General features: G+C 34.1%; 2 protein-coding genes across 2 annotated transcripts; both read right to left on the bottom strand.

The window, feature by feature from the left end:
- Positions 1–5,258: 5,258 nt before the first annotated feature.
- LOC128102026 (olfactory receptor 10AG1-like) lies at positions 5,259–6,215 on the bottom strand. Its single transcript, XM_052725528.1, has one exon. It carries the CDS (start codon positions 6,213–6,215, stop codon positions 5,259–5,261), a length of 957 nt encoding a protein of 318 aa, XP_052581488.1.
- Positions 6,216–20,854: 14,639 nt separating this feature from the next.
- Positions 20,855–21,832, bottom strand: LOC128100901 (olfactory receptor 10AG1-like; the record flags this gene model as incomplete). The annotated part of the gene is made up of 1 exon (XM_052723642.1): positions 20,855–21,832. A coding segment is annotated over one exon (978 nt), but the record flags the coding sequence as incomplete, so codon positions are not given.
- Between the last annotated feature and the right edge of the window lie 3,609 nt (positions 21,833–25,441).

The raw sequence follows: 25,441 nt of genomic DNA, 5'->3' as shown, positions 1-25,441 counted from the left end.
ATACAAAACATACTGAGGTAGTATATGAAATAACATCAAAGGTAGAGAATAAACGTAAGTTTGAATACATGAATTCAGAAATGTCTTTATAGCAAAAATATCAAAACAGAAATGGAAAATAAAGGGTTGGAGATTTAGCTCACTGGTAGAGCAGTTGCCTAGCAAACGCAAGGCCCTCAGCTCCGAAAAAAGAAAAAGAAATGGAAAATATGCCAATGTGACCCCAGTAATTTTAGATTCTTTCATAATAGATGTTAATTTTTAACAACTATGATCCCTTTTGATAAATGTAGGCCACAGGTACATTTTGATGTTTATTAAACATTCTGATCATTTATTTACAGTTATATTTTATAAGATATGAATTCTAGTTATTTTGTTTGTTTGTTTTAAATAATGTCTTTAATTTTATTTTATGTGCATTGATGTAAGGGTGTCAGAAGTTACAGACAGGTGTGAGCTGCCATGTGTGTGCTGGGAATTGAACCCAAGTCCTCTGGAAGGGCAGCTAGTGCTCTTACCCACATAGCTATTTCTCCAGCCCCAAACTCTAGTTCCATTGTTTGTAAAATAGTTTTAAACATGTGTAACAGAAAAAGACTACTCTAAAATTTCTAAATTAAAAAATCAATTACTATTTGATTCATGGTAGTACGTAAGACAATGTCTTTAGTGACTTTCACAATATTTTCTACTACATTATCTTTCATATTGAAAAATATTTCATATTTTGCTTTCTACTGACCTAGTAATATTATCCTAAAGCTAATGCAAAGAAGCACAGGGAAATATAAATTTGGTATGTATCCAAAGTAGAATACATGAAACATGATCCTTACCTTTGTAAATTGGCGTAAGACAAGGAATGATAAATAAGTTTGTATTTCTAAGCTTATGTATGAATTTATTTAAAAAGAGGTTAATCACCTTCTAACACACTTTTCACACTGTGCTTTTTAAGTAGGATACTGTCTCTGCCCTGGGAATAAATTCCTTCCCCAAGTCACTTTCTAATTGGAGGAAATGTATTTCCTTGTGAATCAAGAAACTCCACAAAGTAAAACAACACCAAAGATACACTTGAGTAAACTATTCTTTTTGCAGTCTAAATATGTTTTTTTTTCTGTTTTGTGATTACAAAAGGCCAGGAACAATGTGCATGACTGCAACCCGAGAAATTCAAAAGCTGAGGCAGGAGGATTGCAAGTTCAAAGCCATCTAAAGTTTCATAGTAAGACTTTGTTTCTAAGTAAATAAGTAAATGAATCAATAAATAAGTTGAAACAATGTTTTCACTTTTCAAAAAAGAAATAAAAAACAATGAAAACATCAGAAATTGGGAGTTATTTTATTTAATTTTATTAATTTATTTGGAGACTGAGTCTTGTTTGTAGTATGGATGGACTGGAACTCCCTATGTAGATTCATCAGACCTCAAAATTATGATAACCAGTCTGCTTCTGCCTCCCAGTCCTGAGAGTAGTGCCAAGCACCAATGCACCTCACTGTACACACATTTTACATATTATATTAAGACACACTAACAAAATTTCAGATTTATAATGCAGTCATATAGGTGATGGTAAATGCACAAGAAGTCTTGGCATCACTCACCAGGAATAAATTCAGCATGTCCCCAAGTCATTCATCATATTAACTTTATTTTTCCAAAAAATATAGGAAGAAGAGAATGAAAAGTAAAGCTCATTTTTCTCCCTGGAGTGTGTGAACTGGGTGTTATGCAGAATTTCCAGGAATGACCATTTTTGTAAAATGTAGATACATGATGATAGCAGTGAAGGTGAGAACAGACAGCTTCATTTCTATCTTTACTACATGTTGACAGCTAGGACTCAGTATTTATTAATCAGCAATTATGTTCAGGTGTCCCAGCTTGGAAATCCACCTACTTCCTACTTATGATCCCCACCAAGGACCTCTTAAGGTAGAGCATAAAGTAATATGAATAATTTCTTTAAACTCTCCAAATGTCACCATACAAATACACATTGATGGGTCAAATGATAGCAGAGGAGAATTCTAGAACATTCCACCAGATCCTATATTAATGCAGAACTAATATTTTAGACAAGAGAAATTAAAATAAGTATTTTAGAATCATGAATCTTCATCATGAACCATGCATTATTTCATATTTTAAAACAATTTTGTGTAATATTTTCACTTTAACTGTAGACATCATTATGTTTATAGAATACTAAATAATTGCTATGAGAATTTGCATTCAAATCATTACATAATGATGATCAGCATCTTTATTTTTAAAAAGTTTTAGTTTTTATTTTTGTGTATAAGTGCATACATGTGGTGCCATGGAGAGCAGTAGAAGACACTTGACAATCTGGAGCTGGAGTTACAGGTGGTGTTAAGCAAACTCATGTGAGTATGTGAATAAAATATTCAACATCTTGAAGAAGAGCAGCATGAGCTGTTAAATGATGATCCAGCTCTTCAGCTTCTGATAATAACCTGCCCCAAACAATAATAACAATATTATTTATTATTATTATTATTATTATTATTATTATTATTTAAAACTGGAAGAAGAACAAATGTAAAAAGAGACATAGAACTTTCCCAAAATTCTGTAAAGGGATCTAAGTCATAAAGCAAAGTGTAAAATCTTTAAGACAATCAAACTAGCCTCTATGAAAGCTTGAACGAGGTAATGAGTTTAGTATTATTGTTTATGAGTTACATGGAGTATATGAAATGGAACTTTATTTGCCAGAAAATTCTTTGCAATGTTCAATGAAATATATTATATTTAGGACACTGACATGAGAAGAAGAGATAAATCACATTTAGTAATACTAAATATTAAATAAATATGCACTTTTAATACTATTTAGGTAGTAATAAAGACTTTTTCTCACAATTTTGTAACATGACATAAGCTGACTAGATTACATGGATTCCTAAAACCCATAAAATCTTATCAATTTAAAAGTAATAAATATTTTATATTATCTTAATGACATTTAAAGAGAACCAGTTTGCATCAACTTAGAACGAGGTTGTGTAGGTACTTTATAAAGCAACATCCCACTACAGGCTTCTTCCTGAGAAGGACCACTCACGACATTCAAGTCTTTCAGAAAAAGGAGCAAATTCCAAATCCTCCTTTATTGTCACTCCCTATGGTGGGCAGCCAGTTCTCTATTGATAATGGATTTCACTGGACTTTTCCAATCACATTTGAATGTTATTGTTGTTAAAAACAGGTCTTGCTCCTACCCAAATATATATATATATATATATATATATATATATATATATATATATATATATATATATATACACACACACATACATATATATAGTTTATCAGGCACATTGAGTATATAGGGATTTCTCAGTTTCTACTTTACTCCATTCTAATTGAAGTAGAGGGAGAGGTTATTTACTTTATGGATTTCTTTACTATATTTTTCTTAGTTTTATTTGCCTCCTGATGTTAATCATTCTACTACATTTAGTGATGTCTGTTGACCTCTTTGGATAAGAGTATTGGTGGTTTATTAATTATTCTCTTTGACTTACTTGTCATTTGGGTGATTGATACACACTTATGATGTCTTTATCGAGGCAAAAAAGCAGTAACACATTGTGTTTTTTAGTCTTACTTAGGAATCTACAAATAAATGTGTTTAGAATTGGCTGATTTCACTGATTAAAAAAAAAAAAAACCTTTGAAATCATGTTCAAATTTCACAATGTATTGGATACCTAAATCTCACTGTTAGGTCAGCATGTTTCTGAATTTATATCATCCCTATGTAAAGCCTTTTTTTAGGCAAGAACAAAATAATAAAAAATCAGGTTTTAATTGTATGAATAAGAAGACAGAAATATCACCAGAAAGTCTCCTAACTATCAGAGAAGCTACAGCCATGGAGTTTAGAAATATGGTTGTCTAAACAAATATAACTCCAGTAGATAAGGTATCATAGAGGGGGAAAAATTCATGGGGCCTCAAACATAGACAAAGAACTAGAGGTAACTAAGGAATGCTGAGAGCATGAGAAAGAGTCTTCTCCAATGAAGAACAAACACATTGTTATCCAATAGCAGATGGTCAGCCATAAAATCATGCAAGTCAATTTACATAAAGTGAACAAGTTTGTGTACATATATGTATATGATGTGTATGTAATGGTGTGTGTGTGACAACAGGAAAAGAATAGAGGGCATGAATATGAATAACACACATACATAGGAATGGATGGAGGGAGGAAAGCAAAGGGGGAAACAATGTAAATATATTTTAATTTCAAAAAGGAAAAACATTTTTAAAAAGTTATTACTGACTTCTACATTCACAATGAACACATTTTCTATTTGCTTTTATTTAAACCTTAAGTAATAATGCCACAAGAAACAAACTGCTATAGCCATTTTAGTATCTGAGGAACTATACTTCAAACTAAAACCAATCAGAACAGATATAATATATATTATATGCTATCAAAGGAAAAATCAACAAAGAAGATATTACAATGCTAAATAACTAGGCAACACATACCAGGTCACCCACATTCATAAAAGGAACGCTATTTTGGCTACAATCACATAGTGCCCTTCACACAGCAGGAGTAGGTGTCTTCAGTACTTCACTCTTGCCAAGAGACAAATCACCTACACAAAACATAAATTGGGAATTTCTGGAACTAAATGATGTCATAAACTAAGTGGAGAGAAGCTTTCACTCGAACACAGAATAAAATATCTTCTCAGCATCTCATGTAACTATTTCTAAAATTGTGTGTGTGTGTGTTTGTGTCTGTGTGTGTGTGTGTGTGTGTGCGTGTGTGTGTGTGTGTGTGTGTGTGAATTTATGGGAACATGTGTTCCCTAGCACTAGAAGTCCGAGGGCAAATTGAAATAGTAGGTACTCTACGATGATATTGTGACTTCTAGAGATAATGTACAGGTCACCAGACAGAGCAGCATATCAGAATATGTGTTACATTAAATCTGGTAATATTAATTATATCAAGTATTCTTTGGGAGTGAGAGTTCACAATAAATATAAATGTAAAAATGAAGTGTATTTAATTTGGTAATATATACATCACAAAATATATTTTAAGAGATAAATGTCTCTCAACATCACAACTAAATTTTATTTTGTAGCAATCACTAGTGTAGAAAAGATAAGATACATAGTTAAAAAATAGATACCTCTGCAAACTTAGCTATAGGCACATTCAAATTTATATCTGTAGTATAAGCCATTATATTTTAGTAAATTGTTTGCATAAGAATTTTCTCAATGCTACTGTGACATCCTTGTTTCTTAGACTGTATACCAACGGATTAAACATGGGAGTCACAACAGTATAGAAAAGAGAAAGCACTTTATCAGTTCCACCTGAATGACTATTATTGGATGTAAAATATGTAATCATAGCCGATCCAAAAAATAATATCACAACTGCAAGATGAGATGAACAGGTGGAGAAGGCTTTGACCTGACTAGTGGTTGATGACAACTTCAGGACTGTAGAGATGATTTTACTATAGGAAAAGACTATTAACAGGAATGGAACCAACACAAATATCACAGCACCTAGGAAAACCAACATCTCATTCACAAAGATGTCACCACAGGCCAGGTGAAGTATTGGGGGGATGTCACAGAAGAAGTGATTGATTTGGTTGGAGCCACAAAATGAAAGAGAAAAAATCTGTGATGTCTGCCCTATCTGTGCTGGAATTCCACTGATCCAGCAGCCAATCACCAGCTGAGAACACACCCTTTGGTTCATGACTAAAGGATAGTGCAGAGGGTTACAGATGGCCATATAACGGTCATAGGCCATGACAGCCAAGAGGAGGCACTCTGTGGCCCCCAGAATAAGAGTGCAGCACATTTGTAAAGCACAGGCAATGAAAGAGATGCTTCTTCTCTGGGTACTAAGATTGAAGACCATTCTGGGTAGAGTAATTGATACATAACATATCTCTAAAAAGGAAAAGTTGCCAAGAAAAAAATACATGGGAGTCTGAAGAGCAGAGTCTACCCTTGTGATGAGTACAATGAAGCCATTGCCAAGTAGGATAAAGGAATACATGACAACCAAGAGTCCAAGTAGAAACCACTGGAGATGGGGAACATCTGAAAATCCCAGAAGAACAAACTCCTTCAGATTGGTTAGATTTCCTCCTTGTGGATTTTGTTGGCGGTTCATCTGTGAAGCAGATTCAGTCAGCATGGGTTGTTTAATTTCCCTTTGGGTTAAGAGGCTTTTATCCTAATATCCAGTCATCTTGATTAGTTTTCAGTAACTGACCAATAGTATCTAATGTAAATGTATTGGTGCTTATAAATTTTAGTTTTAGCTATTTTAGAACTCTGTAGATTCCCTAAAATATCTTCAAAAATTAATGTGAACCTACCTAATTCTACAGCTCAGGCTATACTAAAATATGGTCTATACACAGAGACCTTGCACCACTGGAAACTCCTGATAAATATACCGACAGACATGTATTATCTCTGATACCATTTCTGACAATGCTTTTATTGATCTGCAAAATTGGCTCAGCACTTATAAACACTGGTTCTTCTTAAAAAAAGACCCAGGTTTGATTACCAGCACCCACATAGCAACTCACAACTGTCTGTAACTCCAGATTTGGGATGACCTGAAACATATATATTCTGGCAAAACACTTACACACTTCAAATAGAATTTTTAAAATGTTTAAAAGAAAATCTTTTGTTTTTACTTCATGTGAATTATGTTAGATTTTTGGGGAAAAATATAATTTTTAAAACATTTACTAGATATTTAAAATAAAAATTGTCCCTACCCTAATCCATAAGTTATATCCAACTGATAATCACTGCAAAAGAAAAAAACTGTTTTCTCCAATACAGTCTCACTGGATATACAAACCACTCTTTAGGGCAGATCCCATGATCAACAGCAGATGGCCAATACTAAACAAACACAATGGCGTTTGGGGCAGTTCTTTGTCCCAAATGCTTTGTCATAGCATTGTTTGTAAACCTTACAAATCTTTTGCATACGTAATGTGGATTCCAGGTTGTGTTTTCAGAGCTTTCAGAGTGTGAATATATGGCTCTCTGTGACACATGCTTAGGCTTTTATTATTTTTTGGCTTGTTCCCTTCTGTTTGCTTGTTTGTTTTATCCTATTCTGGTATGTATGTTGTTACTTTACCATATTTATTTTCATATTATTTTCTAAATGTCTGTTGTTCTCTAATGAGAGAAAGAAAAAGGTGTCGATTTGATTGAGAGGAGTTCAGGGAGGGGCAACCATAATCAGACTATATTATATGGAGAAAACAAATTTCAATAAAAAAGGAAAAATGTGAAATTATACACATGAATGCCTTAGCAATACTATTGTCTATTTGTTTCTTCAAACATTTATTATAATAGTTTTGTGACTAAAACATTCAAAATACTGCCTGTTACCTAGCTTGAGCACTATAACACACTGTTATTTATTTCAAGGGTTCCTTTCATCTTATGATTTAATTTGAACATATTTACTTCATTTTTCAATTCATAGTGACAAGCAGTTTAACAATAATGACATAAAATTTTGGGATATCATGTTTAAAAGAAGCATCTTTCTGAATTATATTAAGTAAGGGTTTTAAAAGGTTTCGTTCATTTTATCCAGCTTAGGAACACATTTCATACCAGGATGAAGGTAGCAGTACAATGGAGGAAAGACAGGGCGCCGTGTGTTGAGGACACAGAGGTAGAGTCTGTAGCCATATGAAGCAAAGTCACTGGCTGTCCTGTTAAACTCTCAGGACTGTGGGGCATACATGGGCTGCAAAGAGGGTGCCGAAAGAAATTTAGAGAAATAGAGCTTAAGCTTTAAGCTGTTTGTGCAGAGAGTGGATACAAATGGTACCAGAGGAAGTTAGTTTAAGCTGTTTGTGCAGAGAACAGATACAAAGGGTGGCTAAAAGAAAGTTAGCTTGGGTTGTTTGTATGGAGATAAAGACAAATAGTGAGAAAGGAAGTTAGCTCAAGTTATTTATGCTAAAAACAGGAGATGATGTCTGGGCATAAACAACTTGTAAATAGGGTGATCTTTAAAATGATTGGTTGGTTCCTTCATCCCCTCCTAGGGTTCTGAGGTTTTCTGGTATAAAAGAGATTTACTGCCTATCAATAAACAAGTTCTTGCTTGACTTGATTCCCTGCTGTGTCTGATTGTCTCCTGGTAAGAGGGACACTGGGGAGCACTTGCCTTTCCTCAGTTCCAGGCCACCTCTTCACAGGTGACCTAAGTTCCTGGTGGGGTAGGTCTCCACACAGGACTCTGTGCACCATTGCAATTTTGAAGTTATTAAAACTTCAGTTGGTGGCCTTATACTGAAAATTATTTTCTTTCAAACCTTTTTTCTTTAGGGTCATAAATTTGGTGTGTTCAGAGGGTTTATTTTCACACAGTGACCAAGAGGTCCTCATTCACTGTAGCAGCTAAATTTGTACTTTTACATTCCTGAAGAGGATGATTCCTAAGAAATTTTATCTGTGATGATAACTGACTTCTCACTTAGGCCTATTCATCTTTCATCTCTACAACACTGTGCATTGGACCTTGTCTATAAAAAAAAGTGTAGTATCATAATTGTCAAGAGAGAACAGAGTCCTACTAAAATGTGATGTATTTGAATAGTTCTTCCACTTTCTTCTACTGTTTAAGATACATTCTGTGGTAGCATTTGGCCATAATTTGTTAAGCTATCCAATGACCTAGATTATAAAATTACTTAGAAGTATTGTGAGAATTTCACCTCTTACTATAAGCAAAACTCTTGATGTAGTCATAGCACAAATGTTATTACAAATGTTATCTATATTAGTTTTCTAATACTATGTTTAATTCTTCTACATTTTCTAATTATTTCAGTCCAAATGGATTAATAAAAACTTAATCAAAGACATTCTCTGGATCCCTCCCTTTGCTTAAAATTTATTTTGGAAATGAGTGTCATTTCCTTGTTATGAGAAAACTTTAATGAAACCTTAAAATCTGCCTGAAGGTGATACAGCAACGAATCTCTTTTTACAACCTTTTTCCTTTCATTCACCTCTCCTTAATGTTTCTCCAATATCAGGACTTCTCATGAGAACCTTTTGTTGAAGTTTTCTCTATGCTTTAGTGTGAATTATATCAAGTAAATCATAAATGACATGCAGGAAAAGGGCCAGGACCTTTCTACTACTTCAACCATGTTTTTTCTTTAGTAAATAGTACTCTGCACTTGTCTGATGCTCATTATGCCATTCAGCTTTGAACTAAAGACAGTTTAAAGGAATTTTTCACTCTCAAGCAGCAAAAAATGATTAATATGGAAGAAAAGAACAATGAAATTCTCCTCCATTATGTTTTCAAGTGACAATGATTTATATATTTTACTCTTAAAAAATATTTCTAGATCTACTCACACTACAGTTTAGAGGTATGCAATAATAAATATAGTTACACAAATGACATTCTGACCAATGACTTACCTTCTGATCTGGAGGATACAAAGCTATAAAGAGAAGAAATTTACTCACTGTGCTATAGTCAAATAATGGGGTTTTTTTTGGTAAATGTTTAATTTCTATTATGTTTGCACCAATAAGAATGATGCCTGGGAATTTCTATTTTAAGTTTCTCCTGTCTGAATAAATCCAAAGAATTCAAAGAATTTGTACCAGTCTTCTAAGTCATCTGAAGATCAAGACTTTGCACAATGTTTTTAGAGTGTTTTTTGCTATGCATAAGCTATACTTCCTCTAATGAATTTAAATAATGCCGTTGATCTTAAAATACTTTTCATTATATTGCATAGTACTTATTTCTGTGAATTCATTATGATTCTTTAAAAATAATTAGGCTTGGATCACCATTATTATAAATATATTACATTGGTTGTTTAATTCTAAGACTCTAACTAAAATATGATTAAGACTACATAAAGGAATATGCTACTACTTTGTTAATCTGTTAGAATGTACTGCTTCAAAATGAAGTTTTCCATAAAATTATCTATGTGTCACAAAATTATAATAGGGAAAGATTTCTTGATTTTCAAGAGGTTCACCATCTGTGTTTACTATAACAATCACTATATAAATTATATTTTTTTTAAAAAATCATACATGAACATTTAAATTAGTTTTCTATAATATGTTAAAATTTGGAATACATTGATATTGAACTAAAATGGATTTCAGTATAAAATAAGTCATATTTACCTTTCTAATGCAGATTAATTTTGACTTTTTATCACCTTGATTTAATGTATCATTTATTTTAAGTAGAGTCACTTGTATCCTCAAAGCTTTATCATCTTCTGTTAAGGAATTTTGTTTCTGAAGGCCATAAAGTTCTCTTCAAATAAATGTTACTCTGTCCCTCACCTGAACGCTGTCTACAGATCTAAATTTCTGTGTCACTGAATCTCTTTAAGGTTTGCTTACTGTCCTGTTTTATAATGTTTACTCCACCTTGACATTTAAATTGGGCCCCCAGTGGAATTGAAAGCACACTGTGTTTTTTTTTTTCCTAGACATGGACAGTTTACTGCGCAACACTGTGAGAGATAGTCCAAAATTTAAACCTTGACAATAATTACCTAATTTGGCAAAATTTAAAGCTGTGATATAAGTCTCTGTGTTTACTTGATCGGGTTTGAGCGGCTTGGGACTGGCGGGTGAGAGAGATTTGCCCTGACTGTGGGCCAGGCAGAAAAACTCTAGCAACAAATGGCGTTCAACGTGGTGGCAAGAGTTTCCACCTAAAACCTGAAAAAAAAGATTCTAAAACGGAGCTAAAAACAGCTTCCTAATTGTCTCTCTCAAATGAGCGGCAGCTGCCGGTTTGAGCTACTGGCGGGTTCCTAGCGTGTGCGCTCGACCTGCCCCCGTATGGCGGGAATGAGGCCTCTGCAAGTGGCATATTAAGCTGCATTGTGGATTTAGCCTTTGCTAGTACAAAACAAAAAAAAGAGGTTTCTGGGCTACACGCTGCTTGGATAAAAGCATAGACCCATGATGGCTCCCAGAGCTGGCGGTAAGCATACCGCCGCCATGTTGGGAAGCTGAGGTGGGCGGAGCCAGCAGCCACAGCTGCTGCAGCTTAAAGCAATAGATTCACAATAAGACAGATTCAGATGTAATAGTTTAAAATGTATGTAAAATATACGTAGGCTTAAAAGAGACAAAAAAAGGTGATATATACAGTATAGAAACAAATACATGGTTTTAAAAAAAAATAAAGTCTTGCCGGGCAGTGGTGGCGCACGCCTTTAATCCCAGCACTTGGGAGGCAGAGCCAGGCGGATCTCTGTGAGTTCGAGGCCAGCCTGGACTACCAAGTGAGTCCCAGGAAAGGCACAAAGCTACACAGAGAAACCCTGTCTCGAAAAAAAAAAAAAAAAAAAAAATAAAGTCTTTAAAGAGACAGTAAAATTAATATAAAAAATAAGCCACGTAGAGATGACTATTACACAGAGAGTCTGGATTGTGTTGTCTTTGGGATTCTTAACTACAGAGAGATATTTGATTGTAAAGGAAGCTGAGTTAAACCAGTATGTATATTTTAAAGATACTTTGACTTCAAAATTTGGATGTAAGGATACGTTGCTTTGGAAAAGAGTCTCTTTTGTTTCCACAGAAAGCCAGAGGCTATGGATTTGCTCAAGATTAAGACACATCAGGTTTGACCAGCCAAGACCACCTGAAAGGTCTCCGATGACACCATGGCCCAGATGATCCAACATCCAGAACCGTTTCAAGACAACTGGCTCAGATGATACAGCCTCACGGACTACTCCATGATCCTAAAATTTTCTTTGTTTCCCCAGAAGATACAGCGCCCCCCTCCAGCAGGAAGTAGTAAGAGAAGCTACGCCCAAATTCCCAAATATACCAAGCTGACTTTGGAGATGTGTAAAGGTTAAAACCTTCCTTTTTAAGAAAAGAAAAGGGGAAGTACTGTGGGATGGTCTGTATGTCAAATGTGTTGCTGATTGGTCAATAAATAAATCACTGATTGGCCATTGGCTAGGCAGGAAGTATAGGCGGGACAAGGAGGAGAATAGAGCTGGGAAGTGGAAGGCTGAGGGGGAGACACTGCCAGCCGCCATCAGGACAAGGAAGATGTGAAGTACCGGTAAGCCACAAGCCACGTGGCAAGGTATAGATTAATAGAAATGGATTAATTTAAGCTGTAAGAACAGTTAGCAAGAAGCCTGCCACGGCCATACAGTTTGTAACCAATATAAGTCTCTGTGTTTACTTGATCGGGTTTGAGCGGCTTGGGACTGGCGGGTGAGAGAGATTTGTCCTGACTGTGGGCCAGGCAGGAAAACTCCAGCTACACTGTGATGTTCTCTATTATGAAGACACTATGTATAGCCTTGGTTCATAATAGATTGAGTCTGTGAGCATGTATTTTTTTTTCTCCAGTCAGTACACTATAATGGGTTCTGTATCCTGTATACCCTAGCAGGATAGCCCGTGTTACAGTTTTAACAAGCAAAGTGATCTTTATTTAGGGTGAAATGAGAATCTAGAGTAAGCCAAGCTGCAATAATGAAAAATCCATGAGGAAAGAAATCTGTGTATTCCAAATTTCAGGCCCGAGAGTGACAATTATGCCTAACATTATGTACCTTAAGAATCTTCATGAAGGGGGAAACAATATTTTCAAAATATGTCACAAACAAAATGATTAATAAAAATTCATTTTGAACAGTATCATCAGTGGAGTTGTTAGGTTTCTAATATATAACTGCTTCATATCTAATCTTTAGAATATCAAATAAAAATCAAAAAGAAGCTACAAAATAAAATAATTCTGCAACAAATAAAATATTCATTTCACATTATGCACAATGTTAACAAATAAGAAAAAAACCTAATATTCTTGTGTCAAGTAAAAAGCTATTCTTCTCTTAGTAATAGAATTTTTCATGTCAAAAGAAAGTCCAATATATATATATATATATATATATATATATATATATATATATATATATATATATATAATAGTAATATATATGTGTATGTCAATGACAGAAAAGAAGAACAAATCCTGTAAATATTTGGACAGATGCCTAACAGAATTAATCATATAAATCTGAACACACAGAGAGCTTTCAATAATCTAAAAATTCTTATATTACTTATATGAATTCTACATGAGGATATAAAGCTAACATCAATGAACTTAACCAAAGCTGTGTTCTTTGAGTCAATGGTTAAGCTGTACATGGATAAGAATATACTTAATATCAAGACAATGTTTCTCTATTTCTATACAGTAAACTTGGTATGACCCATTCTGTAGTTTGCCTTATATGACTCTGCTTTTTGTATATATTCACCTCTTTCCTTCTCTTCTAAAGCATCAAGCCAGCATGTCCATCAATAAAAAAATTGAAAATCCTAGTTTCTTAGTCTCATTCTGTTAGAGACATATTTATTATTGTTATCAATTGTATTTTTTAAATCAATACAAAACATATTTGCTTACTTGGTTTCAATGATCAATAATATGTGGCCATAAGACAATCAACTGTATTGTTTTTTTACCAAGAACAAGGAGTCTTATTTCTCTTGTCTATGTCTTTATTTATACATTTATACTTATACTGTGTATCTAGCTATGTAGGCAACCCTAGACCTTTTTCTCTCAAGCTCTGAATATGTACATAATATGATTATAGCACTACATGCATTTTAATTTTAGTTTGTTTTTCTATAATAATTTATTCTTTGTATGTTGCTGGCTTGTTCATCTGGTAATTTTCTAATGTTACCTCAATGATTAACTGAATCATGCTATGATGAGCCTTCTACTGTTGATCACTAACAGGGATGTTCTGAGACAAGTATTTGGTAAATGTCTAGTACAGATAGACTCTTTAAATGAGGTCAGACTATTTGTTAAAATATTACCTCATTTCCCATGCGGTCGCTGCATCAATTGTTTTCAGCTTTGTGTGTATGAATGTACCCTATTTAGTCTATTTCTTACTTTTTTAGTTTTTTTTTTTTCAAAAAAACATTTTAATAATGATTTCTTCTCTCCAAGCTCCTCTCCTCTATTTTTTTTCTGTCACCCAACATTCTGCTTTCTCTCTCTGTCTCTCTCATGGAACAAAAACAAAACCCCACATAAATGCAAATCAAGTAAAAGACAAATAAAACAAGCAAAATACCAATGAAGTAAAAAAATCTGACCACAGGGAAATAAAAAATTAAGTCCAAATTCTGTTGGTAAACCACACCTGGGCATTAGGCCTTGCGGGAATGCAACTAATAAAACCAGTGATATTCCTTAAGAGAAAATTGATTTTTACTTGGCTAACAGGCACCAACATTAAAACACAAACTATAAAACCATAATATGACCAACAAAACAAAAGATATCTAAGCAAGGAAATATGAGGCAAAAAATACCATTGTGTTTTTTTCTGTTGAACATCTCACTGATGAGCAAGGGACCTATCCTGAAGTGTTTCTGATATTCTTAGTGAGACTTCATAAAGAAAGCTAATTTTTCCTTTACAAGTGGATCTCAGTTGCAGATATCTTCTTTGTTAGGGATCGGAACTCATGTCTACTTCCTACTTTTCAGTCTGTGGAGATCTTGAGCGTGATGCAACAGTATCTCTGACTTCATATGTGCATCAGTCTTGTTTTGTCTGGAGAGTGTAGTTTCCTTGGAGTCATCCATCCCCTTTAGCTCTGACAATCTTTCCCCTTCCTCTTCTGCATAGTTCTCGGTGCCCTGAGGGGAAGAATGTTCTGAAGCCATCAGTTTAGGACTGGGTGTTACAAAGTCTCTCATTCTCTGCACATTGCCCACTTGTGGGTCTCTGTGTTAGTTCCCACCTACTGCAAGAGGAAGCATCTCAGGAGATGGATGAGCAAGGCACAGGTCTAAGGGTATAGCAGATTGTCATAAGGAGTCATTTTATTTCTATGATCCTTTAGCAGAGTAAATAGTATTTAGTTTTCCCCTAGGCCTATGGTCTATCTAGTCTTAGAATTTTGGTAACACAAGCAGTGTCAGGCATGGGTTCTTCCTCATAGGGATGAGTTTTAAACCCAACCTAGAGTGGTTTGTACTCCTACATCTGAGTTACTATTGCATTTGTGTATCTTGGAGGCCGGTCACCATTGTAGATCACAGGTATTGTAGCTGGGTTGATGGTTATCTTTCTCCTCTGATAGTGTGTCTTCCAGTGAATGTTAGTCAGAAGGGAAAAGTTTCTGTTTAGGCACCAGCTCAACTTCTTGGTGTTCCGTGATATAATTATTGTCTTTAGCAATAAGGCCTTACAATCTGTTTGTGGACAGCAACCAATAGCATGAGTTGAATATTTCTTTAAATATTTCTCAGTCATTTGTTTTTTATCTTTTTAGGATTTTCTGCTTAGTTCTGAACCCTTTTTTTAAATTGAGCTATTTGTTTTCTGGATACAGAGTATTTTTTAATAATTAATAAATTTTAGATACTTACCTTCTCTTAGATGTATATTTGGTAAAATCTCCTCCTGTTCACTGTCTTACCACTTCTGAATGATGGTGTCCTTTGCCATATTGAAGCTTTGCAGCTTCATGAGGTCCCAGTTATTAGTTGTTCATAATACCGTGTGCTATTGGTGTCCTGTCCAGAAAATATTTTCCTGTGCCAGTTATTTCAAGCCTATATACCCTCTTCTCTTTTCTATCAGATTCAAAGTGTATGATATTCTAGTGTTTATTTGCAGGGAACACTTCTTCAGGTAAATAATATTTCAAATCACTACACAGAATTCATAGCTATTACTGTCAGGAAGACATACTCTGTTTCCAACTGTGAGGGAAAAAATATTTGTGTTATAGTTAGAGAAAATAATGAGTTTTGTTTTTTAATTCCAGAGTTTAATACCATTCAAATAAAAATGAGAATCACAAAACAACAGCAAAACTAATAAAACATGTAAAACATGAGTCCTTAGAAATTGGTTAACATTTGATTTATAAATAATGATGTCATTTCTAGTCGCTGTTAGTATGATCACCCAGATAAGACAAGTCTTACAAAATGTAGCAGAGTTTGAAAATGCCAGAAAATCAGAAAAGAATAAATTTAGTTTTAAAGTGTCATTTATATCTCTTGGCTTTTCTTTTTCTTTTTCTTTTGGTCTGTGATAATAGTATAAGCAATCATTTGCTCTGTATTATTTATTTTCCCCCTCCTGTATTTCTAAATTGTACTAATACACCTGTTTAATTAGTTTATATCCTTTTTTATCTTTGCTCAAATTCTAACACTTTGAATTATGCATACAAAGCTTAGGGACCTTTAGAAGTTAATATGTGATAAATATCTAAGCGTACTAAAACAATGTACTCCCAGCTCGCACTTGTATACAATTAAATAGATATAAAGACACACTTTCCCTTTGGCTTCTTTTTAAAGTATTTTCATTTTACTTATTTATAAACAAAACCTTGATCTAGAACTGTTGCCATTTATTTTTATTTTCGGATCATATGTCTATGATCACATATTTTAAATGTTTTCTGGTACTATTTGTGTATTTGGTAAGTACAGATTCTGTATATGTGTACATCTGTATGTTTACACCTGGGTCGAAGCAGAGGACCCCTCACTTTTTGAGATATAGTTTTCTACTGAAACTTGTATGTAGTAATTAAGACAGACTACTGAGATAGCAAGCCTAGTAACCTTCAATTCTCCAGCTCCTAGCTTTAAGATAACAAGTTTGTGCCAATGTATCAGAATTGTAGGTGGTCTCCAGGATTCAAAGAAATTCCCATGTTTATTAAGCAAACGTTTTGTTGACTGAGTCATCTCCTTCCATGTCATAGTATTTTGAATTTTTATTTCGTTATTTTGTATTTTTAATTTTATTTTTGAGATTATAATATAATTTCAACATTTGTCCCTTCTTTTCCAAACCCTTCCATAAACCTTTCTCTACTTTACTTCAAATTAATGACTTTTTTGCCACTAATTACTATTGCATTCATAAGTGCATATACATGTATCTATGTCTCTCTCTCTCTACACACACACACACACACACACACACACACATATGGAGAGAGAGAGAGAGAGAGAGAGAGAGAGAGAGAGAGAGAGAGAGAGAGAGAGATTCCTAAATATATGCTGTCAGTCTGTATAATGTTACCCTTATATGTTTTCAGGGTTGTCTGGTTGGCACTTGACAAAGAACTGGTATGCTCTTTTCTGGAATTACCACCTCCCTCTCTAATCTCTTCTCATTTGCTAATAGTGTAGTATTGATACCTCACAAGCTTTTCCCTGTCCACTTTGGCATATTCATTGGTATTATCCTTCTTCAGCTCATATTTGATCAAGTGATGTTTGTGAGACCCTATAAATGTAGCCTCTGATGTTACTAGGATAAAAATGTCACAGAAAACTCCCTAATCCTCTGTCTTTTTACCACCTCTTACTCAGTATTCCATGAGTCTTAAACATTTAGATGTTTTGTAGATACATTCATTGGGACTGGGTGCCACAAATCTACATTTTGATTAGTTGTGTTTTCCTGTAGTAATCTTCTGTTTCAAAGAGGTGTTTCCTTGATGATGATTGAAGGCTACAATTATCTATGGGTACAAGGAAATATGCTTATAGGTCGTTGTTGGGGATTGTGCCAGTTTAGTAAATTAGCAGCTGTAGATTCTCCTCCAATAACTATGATGTCACTAGCACCAAGTAGTTAAATAGGTTTTCCTCTTGTTGAGCAGAATCCCTCATGCTAAGTCCATTTAATGAGCTGAACTTGACCACCAATGAATGTGTGCCTGTATTATACCTTTAGGGTTATCATGTCATGATGGTGTTTATGTTCTTCATAGGCATCATAGCTGTGCTGAACTGTTAGCTACCGCTCTCCTTTTAGAGCTTGCAGAGCACCGTCTGGTACCATGAGAGCTGGTACTCAAGGAGGGGCCTTCAGGTCAGTTCCTGCTCAATAGTCTCTAGGCTCAGCTTCTTAAATCTGTGATGTCTACATCAATAGGCACTTATATTCCACTTCTTTGGGATAATGAAGGGCAACAACAATGGGCTATATGTTTTGGGACTCTCTTGAATTCCCATGGGCAGTAACTTAAAATAAGGCTTCTCGTGTCTGGTATTAGGGGCTTTGTTAGGTGATCTTTGGTACTTGGAGGGAGAAATGGCAGCCAAAATGAGAAAAGTTCATTAAATCTTTATGTTCTATAGAGTGAGTTTCAGGACAGTCAGAGCTACATAATAGAAAGACCCTATCTCAAACAACAAAACAAAACAAAAACAAACAAAGAAACAACTATATGTGCATAATTATATACAGAATTAAGAGTATTGCAGATTTGGGGGATTTGTTTTTAGGTAAACAGTTAATCAAATTTTTTTGTGTTTTTTCAGACATCCTTATGCATATTTCACACATCTCCCTCTTTTTTTTCTGTATTTACCATACTTCTTGTTTGTGGTTTACATTTTGATGGGGTCAAGTAAATTTTATTTGTTTTAATTTTTGAGATATTAATGTTATTAGAATATTCCCCCATCCCTTTCCTGTCTATTATTCTTACATATACTTTTCCTTGTACTCTTTCAAATTTATGGCCTCTTTTTCCATTAATTGTTGTTACACATATATATGCATATGGATAGATTATCTTACACATAACCAGCTGAGTCTGTATAATATTACTTGTATGTATATTTTCAGGATAGACCGTTTTCTACTGGATAATCAACCGGTATGTTCTTGTGTATATAAGGCTACTTATCCTGCTCTCAGAATTCATTAGTTGTCTATAGACTTCGTGGAAGTTTGATGCCCCATGGGCTTTTTCTCAACCACTTTGCAGAGTCTATTGGTAGCATCCTTGTTCAGCATATGTTTAGGCAATAATGTTTGTGAGATTTCATGGGGATAGTTTCAGCCATTAATAGCAAACATACTTTCATTTTAAATCCAATAATGTAAATTGTGTGTCAGAGGTGCTTGTAATTCTTATGATTTTCTTCTAGAATTATGAATGTATTTTAATTTGATTGTGTTATTGTATGTGGGATATTCTGAAAATTCTATATGGTTTTTATTATATTTTCAGTAATTTATTTCTATACCTTTATACAGGAGCATAAATATTCAATATATTATTAATTCAAATATATAATAGCATATATAATATTCCATGTTATTAATTAATAAATAATGTATCAATATTTAACATCTATTTTGATATTCTTGAAATATTTTTAGGATTTAACTATATATTCATAAATAAAAATGTATTAATTTAAAAACTAGGCTTATGGAGTGCTGTTTAATTTTATGTCTGTGTATCATGTGCATACCTGTTCCCCCAGAGAAAAGAATAGGGCACCAGATCCACTTTAACTAGAGTGAAAAAACTGGTTAAGAGACACCCTGTGATTTCTGTGTCCTCTGCAAGAGCAGCAAATGCCCTTAACCACTAGCTGTCTCTCCAATCCCTAAAATATATTTGACTATGTAAATAAAACCTCATAATTTAAGAAAATACCCACACTTTCATAAAGGACATATTATTTCATTTTTCAGGGATGGGAATATTGATCTGTAATTTTTTAATGAGAGATGTCATAGCTTAAATAGCTGTTTTTCTGAGAAATTCATAGAATTTTCCTGCTAACATTTTTCTAAATATATTTCCATCTTTTTATTCTTATTTCTGTACACATTTTGGTAATACTATAGTAAACAAAATGCCAAGATTGCTTCAAAATTTTTTTATGCCGCACCTTCTCCTAATGCTACAACCAAGGATGAATTGAGACATTGCTTCAAGTCATATACAAGATGTAATTAAGATTTAGCATGTTTTTACTTGTTTTCTGTCAAAGTAGTTCTTTATCAATGTTATACATATATATGATGAGTTTAGGTTACACTTTGTTTATAATGATTCTATTTGCAAAACCTGTGTGTAATGAATTCTGTATGCTCTCTCTCTCACCTCCTCTCTATCATCAGTCTATTTATCTACCTATCTATCTATCAATCTATCTATCAATCTATCGATCTATCTATCTATCATCTATTCATCTATCTCTGAGCCCTATCAATCCTGCCTCCTCTCTATTCCTTTCTCAGAATCATGCCTTTTGGTTTTGTTTTGTAACTCAGTAAAACCAAGGCCCTCTGTGTGGCCATAGATCAGGATTATCTATTGGAATGTGGCCGTATCATTGGTGTATAAAAGACGAAAGAAAATGACCCACTTACCTGAAATCTATAAACAACAAACTAATTAGTGAGAAACAGTTCCTTTGAGCTACTCATCCACCCATGCCTGACCTTTATACTTCAACTACATTAGCTACCTTTTAACATTTTAGCGTACTAAAAACAAACAAACAAACAAACAAAATTAACTACAGAATCAAGGAAAAGAGTGTATGATAGTCAAACTAAATCCATCTCAGAATATGACAACTGACTCTGCTCATAGGTCACAATAAATTCGCTGCCAAAGAGCTGCTTAGGCAGTCTTAGAAGAGTATTTAGCTGACAGTGAAAAGTAGGTCTTAATAACAGACACAGGCAGCTGATTTATTTTCCATCTGGAAATATGGAGGCCCTGTAATGAAGTATGAAATTAATGTTGCATGACAAAATTTGGGTGTTAAACATAAATTTAATCAATATTAAAGAATGTCAGAAGAAAAATACGTGTGTGTGTGTGTGTGTGTGTGTGTGTGTGTGTATAAATGATAAACAGATATGTGCTCTTCAAATCTTTATCTCATACTAGTAACTTACTGAGCAGTTTTCTCAGAGCCAGCGTGATGTCCTTGTTCCTCAGAGTATAGATAATGGGATTCAGAGTTGGGATCAAAATGGTGTAGAACAGAGACAATAGTTTCCCAATTATTTCGGATTGATTTGGCTTGGGTTGTAAGTATGTGATGCCAGCAGTTCCATAGAACAGGATTACAACTGTCAGGTGAGAGGAGCAGGTGGAGAATGCTTTGGCCCTCCCTTTGGCTGAGGACAGTTTCAGAATGCTGCAGATGATTTTACAATAAGACAAAATGATCAGCATAAAGGGAGCCATGACAAACACCATTGCAACTATGTAGACTGCTATCTCATTCACAAACGTGTCTCCACAAGCAAGCTTGAGTACGGGTGGAATGTCACAGATGAAGTGACTAATTCTGTTGGAGCCACAAAAAGGTAGTGAGAATATCTGGTATGTTTGTCCAATCACAACTGTAATAACACTGATCCAGCAGGCAGCCACCAATTGTGTACAGATCCTGTGGTTCATCACTAGAGAATAGTGTAGAGGGTTGCAGATGGCCACATAACGGTCATAGGCCATAGCTGTCAGGAGGAGGCACTCTGTGCCTCCCAGCAGAAGAATGAAACACATTTGTGTGGCACAGGCAAATATAGAGATGTTTCCTTTTAGAGTACAAAGGTCCATGAGCATCCTTGGAATGGTGACTGTTACATAACAGATTTCCACAAAAGAAAAATTGCTAAGGAAAAAATACATAGGTGTCTGCAAAGCAGCGTCAGTTTTTGTTAATAGCATTATAGTGCTGTTGCACATCAGAATAGTCAAATACATGAGAAAAAAAATCCCAAACAGAATCCACCTGAGATGGGGGACATCAGAAAACCCAAGTAGGACAAATTCGGTCAGAGAAGAGGTATTTGATTTTTCTGTTGTAAGTTTCTGTTCATCTACGGACAATAAGTCAAAGGTGGTTAATTAACTCATATCCGACGTTCCATTGATCTGTTCCTTTACTTAAATGAAGAACACGAATATACACAAATTATATCATTAACTTACGGTGTTCCAATGAGTCTTGAAACTTCTAAAGACAGCAAAAAACTAGTGAAAATTAATTAAATCAAAGTATTAAGATCTATTCTATTTTATTAGATGTGGCTGTACAGCCACAAAAATATTGAGTAGTGACCATTATCATATCAAGCATTCTATGCTTTTTGTGAGGAGCATTGTCAGCTCAAATGACTATATATATATATATATACACCTAGGAAAACAGATACACATTTGAAGTAAAATGGAGAACCTATCTAAAACTGTGTGGATCAAGAAAAAATAGAGACAGAACCTTGAACAGAGAGAGTTGACAAAATAATAAACGAAGACTATACAAACATGTGTGTGTGTGTGTGTGTGTGTGTGTGTGTGTGTGTGTGTGTGTGTGTATACAGATCTTGTATATAATTTTAGGTAAATGTAAAATAATGTAATTCCTTGAGAATTTATCAGGCATATTTGGTGTTATTTGTCTCTCATCCCTATGTCAATATTTTATTGTTTTGTTATTAAGATTGGAATAGGTGTATTTTTGTTAACGTTTTTGTTATTTTGTCAGTTTTTTACTATTTTGTCAAATTATACTTCCCCTTTAACAGCTCATGTGAAGTATATTCTAAATAATTAAAACTAGTTTTGTTGATAAATAAATAGGCTTCATTTATAGCATTTCAAATTCCTTTTCATTTTTGGGGGGATTTCATTTAACACTATTTCCTCATTTTCAAGTACAATTTCTCTTCTTTATTTTCACTTTATAATATTGTCTTTTTAATGTAGAGTTTTTTTAACATGAGTTGCAGTATGCTGAGCATCTTCAAGTGACCAAATATGAAAAGGAATCTTAAAAGCAAAAGTAAACAAATTCTCATGTTGCTTCATATTACCATCATCTAATGCAAAGAAGTCAGCACTGTTTGAAGATCTGCTTAACATTTTTCTTCATGCTAATTTCCTATTTGTAAAACAAGACTGTCCTTTATCTTTTCATCCCTGTCAAGAGTTCATACCTCCAAGATTAGTATACTGGTGCTTTTGAGTTATGATATTGGTGAATTTGGCTTCAAACAGTCTCTCCCATTTTATATTTTATTAGTACTAGTATTCAAATTCATCTCATTTCCACTTCTAACATAAATTTTCATTACTTGAAACATGTTCTATATTTTGATATTATAAGCAATAAAGTTGAAAGACCTGTGATTAATACGAATAAGTCATTGCATTTTAAGCAAAATGCAATGACTTTTTTTCTCTTTTATTAATTTATAGCTATCCTTAAGTTAACTACAAACAACAATGTGGCATCTTACCTTTGGATATTTGCATGAAGAGCCTAATTATGTGTAGGTGACTGGTGATAATTTATAGCTTCTTAAATACTTTTTTTTTCAGGAAGTCACACCAGTTCTTCAAGGATTATTTTGCTTGCTTGGAAAACCAACTCTTCTTAAATAATACTGACATTTGCCCTAGGGATCAGCTTGCCCTGCATGCCAATTTCCATTCAGTAAACATTCTGTTAGGCAATCATTCTGGTTTACTTTTCAAAACTTTCTTGTCTGTATTGACAATACAATTCCATTTCTTTCCCACTCAACATCATTAATCATGTCAATTCATAGTTGTGTGTGTGTGTGTATGTGATAGAGTGACAGAGAGACAAAGTGAGAGACACAGAGACAAAGGCAGAAAGAGACAGAGGAGAAAAAGATAAAGAGAGAGAGAAGGAGAAAGGGAGAGTATGCAGTATATATGCCCATTTATGTGTGAGTATGTATGTGGTGTGTTTGTGGGTATAAGTGTACAGCTATCAGTGCCCACATATGTACATGCATGCTGTGCATGTGTGAGAGAGAAAGAGAGCATAAAAACATATGTATGTGTCCATGTGTTCTTCGAAAGCTCAGAGTTGGCACTGTGTATACTCTTTAGGCACACCCAAAACAAATCCAGAGAAACTACAATTTTTTTGGTGTGTGTCTACACTTTTTAAATTTTTCTTAATTATTTCAAAATTTCCTACCTGTGTACAATTGATTTTGACGTTGTCTACTCACATACTCTCCCTTCCAACTCTTCTCATTCCCTTCCCTACAAGAGAAGTCTCCCCCAAAACTCCATGTCCTCCCTTGGGTTCATGCTTAAATGTCTTATTTGTTTCTTGTTCTCAGTTAGAAGGTATTTGAAAAAGAGCCTCCTTATATTCTGTTCTGATATAACTTATTTATTATTTAATATTGTTTAGCAGTCACAATTATAAGACAGATTTATTTGCACATGTACAATAATAAGTAACAGATACTCCAAGTCCAAATAAATTTATAAACACCAAAGTTAATAATCATTTGATACACTTGTGTATTATCTGGTTTACATATTCAAGTCTGTATGAACTTACTTCATTGTGTAAATATCCATATAATACATCCTTTAAGAAAAATTCTTGGAAAAAAATATTTGGCATAGTTCAGTTGAAGATAACAACAAAGACAATACCACAAATTCAAAAAGTTTAGAAGATACTTTTACCACTATGATGCCCCAGTAGGAGGTAACTTTGCCAGATTCTATACAACACCGTTATTACACAAATAGCTGTGAAGACAAAAGAATGATGTTTTTATAATCATAAAATGACAATCAAATCACACTATTTACATTATCTACCTACTGAATGCTTTAAATTAAAACCAGAAAAATGTAGAATAAAATAATATAGGTGCTCTGGGATGTTCTGTATGGCAAATGTGTTGCTCTGATTGGTTAGTAAATAAAACATTGATTGGCCAGTAGTCAGGCAGGAGAAAGTATAGGTGGGACAAGGAGGAGAAGAATTCTGGGAAGTGGAAGGCTGAGTCAGAGACACTGCCAGCTGCCGCCATGAAAAACAGCATGTGAAGATGCCAGTAAGCCACAAGCCACGTGGCAAGGTATAGATTTATAGAAATGGATTAATTTAAGATATAAGAACAGTTAGCAAAAAGCCTGGTATGGCCATACAGTTTGTAAGCAATATAAGTCTCTGTGTTTACTTGATTGGGTCTGAACGGCTGTGGGACTGGCGGGTGAGAGAGATTTGTTCTGACTGTGGGCCAGGCATGAAAATTCTAGCTACATATAGGAAATAATTAAATGTTTTAAAAGTTCTCCTTCACCTTTGTAAATACTTGTTAAACTTAAAATAACTGTTTTCAGTAAAATAAAAGTGATGAAACCCTCAAAAACATCTTAATCATGTTCATTACTTTATAACAAGAATGGAAAATGATATGAAGGTACTCATTATACTGTATCAGCAAAGATAATTTAAAAAAATGCAAGATCAATATTTACTTCTGCAAAAGCAATGTATGACACATAGCAGAAGGGAAGAGATTTAAAGATTTATTTATTAAAATATGAGGACACTGACTTAATAGAAGTAGGTATTTCAAAAAGAACACAAGGGATGTTAATCATTTTTCACTATATTATTTTTACATATTTGGAACCTCATAAATTTTGATAAATAGCTGCTACAAAATT

This window comes from Peromyscus californicus, unplaced genomic scaffold, assembly GCF_007827085.1.
Source record: "Peromyscus californicus insignis strain IS unplaced genomic scaffold, ASM782708v3 Scaffold_7__1_contigs__length_154581171, whole genome shotgun sequence".
NCBI lineage: Eukaryota > Metazoa > Chordata > Mammalia > Rodentia > Cricetidae > Peromyscus > Peromyscus californicus.
The sequence above is the reverse complement of the archived record's forward strand: the minus strand, read 5'-3'. Positions and strand labels throughout refer to the sequence as shown.

Bases quoted from the DNA above. Each gene is read 5' to 3' on its own strand.
- LOC128102026 (XM_052725528.1), bottom strand. From the start codon at position 6,215: ATGAACCGCCAACAAAATCCACAAGGAGGAAATCTAACCAATCTGAAG.